Source organism: Vigna angularis, chromosome 11, assembly GCF_016808095.1.
Source record: "Vigna angularis cultivar LongXiaoDou No.4 chromosome 11, ASM1680809v1, whole genome shotgun sequence".
NCBI lineage: Eukaryota > Viridiplantae > Streptophyta > Magnoliopsida > Fabales > Fabaceae > Vigna > Vigna angularis.
The window spans coordinates 10,152,888-10,164,317 of NC_068980.1; the positions used below are offsets into that span (position 1 = coordinate 10,152,888).

General features: G+C 31.8%; 1 protein-coding gene across 4 annotated transcripts; it reads right to left on the reverse strand.

Annotated features, from left to right (window-relative positions):
* Positions 1-3,103: 3,103 nt before the first annotated feature.
* Positions 3,104-11,062, reverse strand: LOC108334202 (disease resistance protein RUN1). Of its 4 annotated transcripts, none has more exons than XM_017569909.2 (7): positions 10,882-11,062; positions 10,152-10,753; positions 8,957-10,055; positions 8,383-8,655; positions 4,546-5,412; positions 3,694-4,374; positions 3,104-3,289 (listed from the first exon to the last, which is right to left on the reverse strand). In XM_017569909.2, the coding sequence occupies exons 2-6, from the start codon at positions 10,709-10,711 to the stop codon at positions 3,748-3,750; spliced, it is 3,426 nt and encodes a 1,141-aa protein (XP_017425398.1). In that variant the 5' UTR covers positions 10,712-10,753; positions 10,882-11,062; the 3' UTR covers positions 3,104-3,289; positions 3,694-3,747. The 4 variants fall into 4 exon arrangements, with proteins under 4 accessions (XP_017425398.1, XP_052726894.1, XP_017425397.1 ...); XM_052870934.1 differs by having other exon boundaries at positions 3,694-3,815; positions 10,152-10,779; XM_017569908.2 differs by having other exon boundaries at positions 10,152-10,779.
* Positions 11,063-11,430: the final 368 nt, after the last annotated feature.

Here is an 11,430-nt window from a genome sequence, read left to right on the forward strand (position 1 = left end):
AACCAGCTGATGTGGCTAACGGTGAACTGACACGATTTTTTTTTCTTGCGCTGACAATGTTTCTCATATTTTCTCCCTCTCTCTCCCTTGTCTCTTCCTTCCATCTTCCACCCAACCTCCCCACCCTCTGCTATTAACACTGTAAGTTCATTCTTTGTTTTCATGCACATGTTGAAAAAGTTTCCACTGTTAATCTTCCTTATCCCATTCAAATGGAGAAAGCAAAGAAGGTATTGAAAGTGGGTATGAACCATTTTCTTAGTTTCAGCTTTATTTTAAATCTTAAGTGTGATTTGATAGAAGAGAATGGAGAAAATATTCCTGTAACCATCAAACAAAAAATCAGCTCAACAAAAAATGCTCCTAAACAAGGGAACACGAGCAAGACCATGGAGATGTGTTTCCTAGCTTAGCTTAGAGGCAACTCTTTCATGCTGTGGAAAATATTCCTGTAACCATCAAACAAAAAATCAGCAAATGAATAAAGACATTTACATGTAAAAAACAAACCATCATATTTTTCCACAAACATAGTCTATAACATTAACCATCATTCACAAACTGTTTTAAAACTATTAAACCAGAAAGAGAGATTGCAATTACCTCCATCTTTTTGACAAGCTCTTTTGATGATGGGGAAGATACAATTATGTGGCGAGCTTTGGGGCTAATGAAGCCTTCCTCCAATCTTTATCAATGAAAGACAACAAGGAATTGTAGTATCCATCTACATTCAGCAACCCCACCTTCCAAAACCATGATCATCTTTGTTATGAAATTACCTTTTCATTAACAAAAATAATTCTTCAACTTAATACATTGTAAATCTTTGAACATTAAAAAGGGTCCTTACTGGTTTTTCAGATAATTAGCCATAGTAGCAATCAAACTCGATTTCCTTCCAGGGGATCCGAAAGCAAGTACCCTCTCTTCCACGCCTTCTCAACACTCTTATATAAACCCTTCCTCTCTACAAACCTATCCAAATCCCTAATTATCATCTCCTTCAATTTCCAATCCATCGTCATAGTCACAAACCTCGAAGAACTGCACCGCGGCGTTCGATTTGCCACGTCAAGACACAAGCCTCTACCAAAACAGCACACTGTTGAAGGCCAGGCGTTAGCGGTGAGGGTAGTGGCTGTGGTGGTATTTTTGGAAGGTGTTGCGATCAGGGACATGGCGGGGAATTTGAGGAAGCGGCGCAGGAAGGGGCAGCGGGTGGCTAAGGGGATCGCCGGTGGCTGAGGGGCGGTGGGAACATCTCAAGGGCGGCGGGGGGTGAGGGGGCCGTTGCGCCGTTGGGGGTTGAGATCCATGGTGGGGGAATGGGGTTGGGTTAGTGGAAGGGGAGAAAATCCGGCAGGAGTGATGTCAGAAAAAAAAATTATGTGGCACTACACCGTCAGCCAGCTCAGCTGGTTTTTAACGGTGTTAGTTTTAAAAGACCAAAAATTAAGGTTTTCTTAAGGAGGATGACTAAAATGTACCTTACTTTGAAAGAGATACTAAAAACAAATTTGCTTGATAGTTTAGGGACTAAAAACATATTTAACCCTTTATAAATAGTTTTATAAACGAGTTTAATTCTTTTAAAACCTATCATCTCTCTATAAAACATTTTTTCTAGACTTCTCTATCTTCTTTCTAAGTCTTCTAATTCTTGAGTCATCTCTTTGACAATTAAGAGGTGCGTAATCGACCACGGCGACAAGATCTACATTCCTATCCATCAGTTTATGAAATAGAGCAAGTAAGTTTCAGCTTTTTTTTGCTCTTCGTTCTTTAATCGAGTCAATTCATGGAAGTTTCTATTGCATGTGTCTTATGTTGTTTTTTGAGCTTCTTGGTAAATTTAAGATACTAAAACTTTTTTTTTTCAATTTACTAATTCGTAAGTGTTTCTATAAATTTTTTATACGAGAAGTAATCGAGGTATTCTTAGAGCTTTGTATCGTCAATATAAGGTAAAATGAGTTAGTTTTACTTAATTTCTTTGATAGACAAATTCTAATTATAATCAGAATGTTGTCAATTATCTATATGGCATAAGGCATACGAAATGATTTAATTTTTAGAGTGTTATAATATACTATTATAACAATTTGTTCTTAGAATCACTTGAGAATTATGAATTTGTTGTGTTTTGTTTCTATAGGTAGATAATTATTTAAATTTACATTAAAGACAGCTAGAAATTTCTAGTTGAATTTAGACATTATTTTTTGAAATTGTGTCTATATTTAAGTTAAATTATTATTATGTGTTTGAGAAAATAAAGGAAAAGATGGAGCGTGGAATACGGAATAATCTGCTGTCGATGTTAAGAAATGTCTCCAACAGTGACTTTAATGTTAAAGTCGGATACTATGAGCTCTTACTGTAATGAAATGAAATTATATTTTATTTAATAAGAAAGCTGCATTGGTACTAAAATAACAGAATTACGTTTTCATAAAATGTTAAAATTGAAAAAAGTAAAATTTTTCAAATTGCATTAATGTATATAATGTTGAATATACTAACTTATAAGTTAATGATTACTTTGAAATATAACAATTATAAATTACTTATACGTTTGATAAAATTAGTTAGCGAATAATAATTACATCTTTTGGCAAAAAATATTATTATGTAATTATAATTTAAGATTTTTTAAAATAATTAATTTTTTATTAAAATTTTTAGAACTTCTACTTTTGATAGATTAAAATTTTAACTTATATTTAAAAAATTTAAATCTTAGTTGGTTTAAATAACATAAAAATTAAAAAAAAAATACCACAACAAACATTAACAGTAATGTAATAATTAAAATAAATATCTAATATCAAGGTTCAATATCTTAAATGGTGAAATGTTAACATTCTACTATAAACACAAAAAATTATGTGAATATATATTAAATGATATAAAATTATTAAGAAAAAGATATTTTAGTAAAAGAAATAAATAATAACTAAAATAACTTACAGGCTAAACCCCCTGTATATATGTTCTTTCACATTAACTCAATAGATATGTCTGTTACTAAAAAATTTAATGAAATAAATTAATTAGTAACTTATTTTGTTTCAGTAAACATACCTTTAATCTATCCTAGTTAAATAAAGAGGGAATAGCATATCTAAATAAGGTGTAGATTTGGTTACTTACATCACTAACAAAGCTAGTAATAAATTAAAATGAAAGGATCCACTTACTCAACCAAAAAAATTAAACATTTACATGCACAAACCTACTTTCACCTTCGACATCTTTCGAAGACTGGATTAAGTGTTTCAAGAATCTGTTATAAAATGAAAAAGAAATATTAAACGAAATAAATTATGATATTTTAATAAGCATTTAATATACCAATACATTAAATTAAATTAAATATATACTTATATATAAATATGAAAAGATGTCTTTGTCAACAAATTTTACTGCACAACAATTAGATTAAGTATATTATTTAAAGAATGAAACAGAGAAAGTCAATAAAAGCGAAAAAAAATATAAAGGATACATAATACTAGAATGTCAATGTATTTGCTAATGAAGTTTCAAAATATTATGCTAATTTAGTCTTAGATTCACTAAATTAAATTATGTATGGATAGATTATAAGTTTAAATATATTTTTTTGTGAAAATAAAAATATTTGATCAATAATTAATTATGAATAATTGTTTGGGAGAAGATCATTACCATATGTCCGGAAAAGATGTGTGAGCTTCCATTTTCATATCTCTGAGAAGCAACTTAAAGCCCTGCATTGGAGAGATTATTTTCTTTGGCCTTTGCATCAATATTCTCAACTTGCTCTTCTTCTGTGACATACCAATTGTAAGGAAGCTGGATTTTCGGCCCTGAACCACTGTTGCTTTTTTCTACATACTCAAAGTCCAAATGATCATGATTTAATTTGGAAAATTTTATGTATTTCTTCCCTTTACTGTCACTTATATCTTGTTTGAGTATAGGTCTCAATCCCAATGCATCGATCTTAACATTTGGTTGCGCTTTAAATGTGATATGCGCCCCTGTTTTCACAAAATGACAGTGTTCTCGACTCATGTAAATTATCCAAATATGCCTAGACCTAAAGTATTCATCTCTCTCCGAATTAAATCGCATATCAAAGTACTCTTCTGTGTATTCACTTTCAAAAGAAAGATAAAGTAGATGGGATAATGAACAGTGAGAAGAAGAAAAATCAATCCCACGACTAAATATAACATAAAAGCCAAAGCCAATCCAGTTGTCATTCATAACACATTGAAGTATCCTTATAATTGAATTCCCTAAGAATGTGTCACCGAAGACAGGTCGAAATCCCATATCCCAAGGAAGAATAAGGTCAAAGCCACACCGAAAATTACAGGGTTCCTATCACCAAAAGAAAATCACAAAATAGTTTTATGGTGATCAATTTGTACTAGAATGTAATTGGCTGATAATAAAAAATATTTCTTACAATTAAATCTCTAAAAATATTTTTAATGATGAATTAGGCAAATGTTAGCCAAAGACAAAAAGAGAAGGTTGTAGAATGTGAACCTTAATTAGGTGGAAGAAGCGTTCAAGTCCGGCGAACTCAAGTCTATCATGAGACACATCGGGACAATTAAAAAGATAAAATCCTGATCTATGATCACGAGATCCAGATACCGTTTTAAAATACTTCCCCCCTGATTTATCTCCTTCAGTTGGAAGGCCTGACAAATTTTTAAGGTAACGACAATGAGACAAGTTTAAATATGCTAGACAATGAAGCTGACGGAAGGAATCAGGTATTGAAAATAATCTGTTTCCCTGTAGATTCAGTCTTTCTAAACATCTTAAGTCTCCAATAGCATCAGGTACTTCTTCTAGATAGGAATTACTTATGTCCAGAAAAATCAAGGATTTAAAATGGGACGAAAGAGCTTGTCTTGGTATCGGATTCCATCCGTTATAACAACAGGATAAATCTAGAGTTTGAAGAGATACCAAGGAATTGATATCATTTGGTATACTGACAAGCTTTATGCAACCTCTCAAACTCAAGAAAGTAAGACTTGAAAGGACTCCAATAGACTCATGAATAGTGGATAAACTTGTACATTCATCCATGTCAAGGTACTCAAGATGTGTTGCCCTTGTAAAATCTGGGGTGCTTTCCAGTTTAGAACAACCCGAGAGATGTAGAACTCTCAGAGAACTCATATTCCATACACAGCCAAAGTCAATGCAAACTAGATTGCAACAATTTCGTAAATTCAAGAAAGCAAGTTTCTTAAGAAGTCCAATTGATGAATGGACATAAGATAAACTTGAACATCCAGAAAGATCTAGCCTTTCAAGTTTTATGATTCTGGAAAAATCTGGAGTCTCACTCAGGTACTTGGAGTTGCTTAAATCAATCCTTTTCAAGTTGGGACAGCTCTGTGAGAAAAAAAGTAAACAATCACCTATTACCATATAATCTTAAAACTTCAATTTCATTAATTCATTCAGTTTGGTATGCTTTCAGAATTAAAGAAATATAGGTGAAAAAGCAATAGAATGTCATACAAAACTTTTACTGATGATAGTTACTCAAATTAATAAAACTTTTACAATTCATACTATCTTAGTAATTAAATGGTAGAGAAAATTACACCCAAAATAATCAAATAATATTAAAAAAATTTAACTTTTAAGTAAATGTTTATTCGAATTATAATTTCAAAATTATTACCATAACATTCAAGCAAAAGTTACTTTAATTAAAGAAAAAAGTGTTCTCTATTTATAAGTGTTAGATGAAATTTCACCAAATTATTTAACTAGCTTATAAGTTAATGTAATTAAGACAGAAGTGTTTGGTAAATACATCAAAATAGTTTAATTTTTAATAGTTTATAGTTGGTAAAATATAAATTAATTTATATTTCATTATTATCTTAAATTTTTCTTTATTTATTATTATCTATTTTAATTCTATTGAGATAATTAATTATTGTACTATTTTTAGTATTTGTTAGATTGTCTTTAAATGTTTATGTAGTTAAAATTTTAAAAAATATATCATTACAAATTGAAGTAACAAATATTTTATTTTGCGATGAAATGAAAAATTACACACAATACTAATTATAAAAAAGGATAAAAGATTAAAGTTTAAATAAATAAATAAAGAATAAATGTTGATTAATACTCATTATAACACTCATTTAAATTAAATGATTTTTCCAAATGAAATAAACTTATACAACTTTTAAAAAATAAATAGATTATAGATTTTAGTCCTGAAGAAAAAATTGAAATTTATTGTTTTTTAAAATTTTGATACATTTTTGTTTCAAACTTTAAAAATAGATAAATATAACTTTTTTAAATTAATTATATTAAATTTTTTGACATATTAAATATGTTAAAGCAAAAACGTGTTCTTAACATAAAACTATATTCCTTATTATGTGTAAAGTTTGAGGACGTGTATCAAAATTTTAGATAAAGATTATTTTCAATTTTACATTAAAATTCATAAATTAAAAATATATTTAATCTATATCTAAAAGTATTAAATAAAGATTTAATAAAAATTAATTATTTAAAAAATATATAAAATTATAATTATATAATAATATATTTTTTATAAAACATATTTCCCTTAAATAATTAAACTTATAAAATGATATTTTTATTATAAAATGATATTTTTATAATGTTATTTTACATTTATTAACTAGACTTTTAAATTCACCTACACTTTTAATTAAAAGGATAGTTTATTAGCGTGAATTTATAAATTAAGAATTTGCTTTTTGGATAGTCTTATCAAATATATTTTTTCTTTTAGGTTTAAATTTTTCCGATAATCCTCGTATTTAGATGAAAATCTCAAGTAGGTTTGCAACTGTCTTAATTGAGTTTTAATATTTATAAAATTGAATCAATTTTGTTAGTTAAGTTCTCATAGACAACATTAAACTTTGATGACATGTTTATACTGATATGCATTGTTTGATTAGGTGAAATTTTTATTTAAATTAAAGAATTATGACATGACAAAATTGGATTTTTCATTCTGGAGAGGGGAGGAAAAGGTTGTCCCGTTACACGTAGTGGAGTCACGAAAGATATTGATTTTAAGGTGGAATCAATTTCGCTTGACATTGCTTGCACGATTGCTAGAGGCGAAACTGAACTCGCGTCGAAATGACTATCTATTCATGGTGGTCTCTTGCGATAATGATGAAGTACGAAGGAACATTGCAATTTGATTGGTTCTTGTGTCAGGTGATGACAGACTTATGGCAGAAGGGTTCCCCTACTTTGCAGGATTCTTGTTAATTCCATGGAAGAGACTCGTAGAGATTTGCGAATCGCAACTGCCATAACAACTGCCATGACAACTGCCATGGAGGCAATGCACAAAGAAGACGAACTAATGAAATTGATTTGGGGTTCTACTATTTCTGATTTTTCTTAGTGCAGGTTTGGTAGTGGTGCCACCGCCGCGTGAGCTCACCGACTCCGCCTTCCGGCCACCGTGCATTATGGTACTCGCCGCAGGTGCGCGTGGTGTGCAATGGCGACATCGGGGAGCCCAGATCGAGTTCTCGGAAGTCAGGCTTGTTAATTTTGCTGGCATCGTTGTTGTAGCTGAGTGCGTGGCAAAATCGATTCGCGAAGGCGTCCAAGCCGGAGGAATGCGACATCGTTTGGGAGCAAAAGGGTGGGCTCAAAATTGAAGCTTGGGATGAAAAGGAATCAAATTCCCAGGCTGTTTCCTGCCTCGTAGAATGCTGAAGCTTGTTCTTCTTTTCTGGTCTCTAACAGACCCTTTACTTGCATTGTTTTTAATATCCGTCATTTGAGTGCTCTGAAATCCCTTCGAGATTGTTTAAATTTAAGCTTCTTTAATCTATTCTCAATCTCACTATAAAGTGTATTTATTCCTCCAATTACAATTGTAAACCCAGTCACAATAAACTCAATCACGACCAAGAACACAGTCTAGGAGTGACTGCTGCTGACGGTGAGGGCCTAACTGAATTAAGAACGTGTGGTGGTTAAACCAATTCAATTTTGTCATATCATAATTTTTTAATTTAAATAAAAATTTAACCAAATCAAACAATGCATATTTACGTAAAAACATCATCAAAATTTAACATCATCTATAATAAGATAAAATTAACTAAATTTTACAAATATTAAAACCTAATTAAAATAGTTACAAATACCAAGACTCATTTGAAATTATCATACAAATATAAAAACCATGAGAAGATTTAAATCTTTCTATTAATATAACCATGTTACATTATTTTAAGTAATTTATTCAATTTTTTTTTAAAATTCCAAATTATGATGTAAGAGAGAAAATGGGAAAGTGACATAAAAGTGGAAAAGTGATTATAGTACCTTGCCGCCTTCCCATAAATGTGTGATGTGACTGTTAGGCATATTCAATTCCACAAGATTAAAGGCTGTAAAGTATGGAGGCAGAGAAGCAAAAGGATAATCATGCCACAATAGATATTGTAGTCTGTCTGAAAGAACCTCCAGCCTTCCTGAAACTCTTGTGTGATATAATATCAGTAATGTAAGTTCCTTCATTCTTGACAATCCGTCAACAATACATTCTGACATTTCTTCTTTTTTATTTAAAACTATGGCTTTCACCTTCTCTGTTCCCTGAACAATAGAGAATAAACATGTCAAGAAACACATAATTGAATCATTTTAATCGTTAGAAGACGAAACGTTTTTATAGAAAAGGAAAATAGTGAAGTCCTAATTAAAAAGCAAAACTTCCCTTCCCTCGTACTGAAAATATATTGATATAAAAGTATGAATACTAGCAATAATAAATGATTATTTAATGGGAAGAAAACGATCTAAAGAAAATAATCCTAGTCTAAATGGAATAACCAATAAATGTTGCTAGATAATACAAATAAAACGACTCACTAAGTTTGGAAATGTAACTTGTTACCGTTTCTGCTGTCAAGGCATGCAAGAAGTCTTTATGAAGCCATATTCTACTCCATGATCCTGGTTCCTCCGGAGATTGGTCCCGAACCATTTTCTTTCCTAATTCTTGTAACAATTCATGCATATGAATTTCTTCATCGCTAATAGTGATGAGTGATTTCTCAGTAAGTCTTGAAATTCCAATGTCAGGGTGTAACCCACAACATTTTAGAATTCGCTTAACATAATCCACCCTCTCCCCTTTAAAGAAACAAGCAATGTGTAAAAATATTTGTTTTTCCTCACGTTGTAGTCCATCAACACTTAGTTGAAGTACATTCATAATTCTGTCATCTGGACTATTCTCCAATCTATTCAACACATCTCTCCAGTCATCAGCATCTCGAGTACACAAGAAAGAACCCAACACTTTAATTGCCAGTGGAAGGCATTGGGCATATTTGAGTACTTCAGGAATCAACGCCGCACAATTACTGCTTTGATCTTCACATTTGAAAGCGTTTCTACAGAATAATTCACGAGCATCCGCATCGTTCAATAATGGAAGCTTGTGTCTCAACACATCACCCTCATACACTTTCAGAATATGCTCATCTGTCGTTGTAATAACCATCCTACTTCCCTTCAAAAGCAATCTAGGTTTTATGGCCAAATTTTCCAATTGCTCTAATTCATCAACATTGTCCAGAACTATGAGGACCTTTATGCTGTGTAGCCTATTTTCTACAATCCCTGATATTTCAATAGGATTACTCATATCTATGTTTTCACGAAAAGTTTGATGAATAATTTGCTTTTGAACAGCAGTATGGCCACCATCCCTATAAAGTTTGTTCACATCCTCAATGAAACAAGAAGCATCAAACATATGAGAGATTTTGTCATATAGGACAGCTGCATGAGTAGTCTTTCCTATTCCATTCATTCCCCAAATTCCTAAAACTCGAACATCATCACTTTTTGAGCTTAATCTTAATTTGTCTTCTAATGCTTGTACGCGTGGTTGTATCCCAATAAGGTCATTCACAGACCTTGAAAACTTATGACCTAATTTTTTAATTACTGCTTGAACAATGCTTTGAATCTGTGCAAACTCTGGCCTGCAAGAGAAGGAAAAAATAGAGCACTCAACTATTACTTAAATTGTCATGCTATGAATCTAAGACAGAAAAGCAAAGACTGTAATTGATGCTTACTTGTCCCTCATATCCCAACCAGCTGAATTGGCCAAATCCGTCATAGCCCTCTTCCATCCAAGAACTTTGTCCCGATCTTTTCCAAATTTCCATCTGTGTGAAAGGAAGTTATTCTTGTATACCCCATTCTGATGTCTTACATGAGATGGATCTACATCATAGAAAATGGGGAAAACAATTTGGCTTGATTGTTGTTTGCAAGAAGCTATGGCGGTCATTTCGTCTAAACACCAGGTGGAAGAAGCATAATTTTTGGAAAAGACAATGATAGAAAGGCGTGAAAGTTGAATTGCTTGTAGAAGCTGTGGGGAAATGGATTCTCCTTTCTGTAGATTGTGGTCATCTTTGAAGACGAAAATGCCCTTTCGGAGGAGATGAGAGCAGAGATGATCAACAAAAGAGTTGCGGGCGTCAGGACCTCTGAAACTGATAAACACATCGTATCTGTAGTGTTGGTTTTGGATGGTGTCCGAGGAGTCGTATGAAGAAGAAGTGGATCCCGATGATCGAGTACCGAAACGGTCCCAAAACCGTTGAAGCCCTGATTTAGTTTTCAGCATCTATGAATTATATGCTACAAGTGGTAGTGTTTATTCCTTCAACTTCACACCACACAGCGGAAGAACAACTATTAATAAAAATTGTAGATTTGATTTGTTGAAAAGATTTAGAAGGTGGAAACCATATCAGGTATGATAGAATTGAAGTGTGGAGCTGAACTATAACTTACCTGCGCAGGAGCTATTGCTTTGAACATGACAAGATTCTTGATGGCCTTGTGTACGCAGTGGAGAGAAGAACAATCAAGAACCAAGACGAGTTTGGGTTTTTGAAGGTAGCAGCTAAATATGAATTTTCCATTTTATTTCAAGATTTCTGATATGATATCATGATATTCAGAGGAGCTTGACTTGCTCGGTCAACTTCACCTATTTATTTTGATGTTTAGATGCTCTTCATTCTTTAATTGAAAAAAAAAAAAAACTATAAAACTACTGCATAATTTGTTTACCCATCTTCCAGATCATCATCCTTTTCAAATTTTTGTGTAAGTTTTTTCTATCCTTGCTAATTTGCATTTCTCGTTACTTTCAGAATTATATTTGAAATTTTCACAGTTATCAATTTCTTTCGATTTCTTTTCATCTCTTCAGTGTTAGAACAATCTCATTGTCTTTTATTTCCGGTTTTACAATTTATAATTTAAATGTGTTAGAATATTTATCCTAATTTATAAGAATTATATTGTGAATAGGATTATCCTATTTATAATGATTAT

What these genes read in the sequence shown, in the direction of transcription:
- LOC108334202 (XM_017569909.2), bottom strand. Translation starts at nt 10,711, where the DNA reads ATGCTGAAAACTAAATCAGGGCTTCAACGGTTTTGGGACCGTTTCGGT. An exon ending in ATGCCTTGACAGCAGAAACG is followed by an intron (nt 8,656 to 8,956) that starts GTAACAAGTTAC and finishes TCTATTGTTCAG; the next exon opens with GGAACAGAGAAGGTGAAAGC. An exon ending in GCTTCTTCCACCTAATTAAG is followed by an intron (nt 4,375 to 4,545) that starts GTTCACATTCTA and finishes TTTTGGTGATAG; the next exon opens with GAACCCTGTAATTTTCGGTG.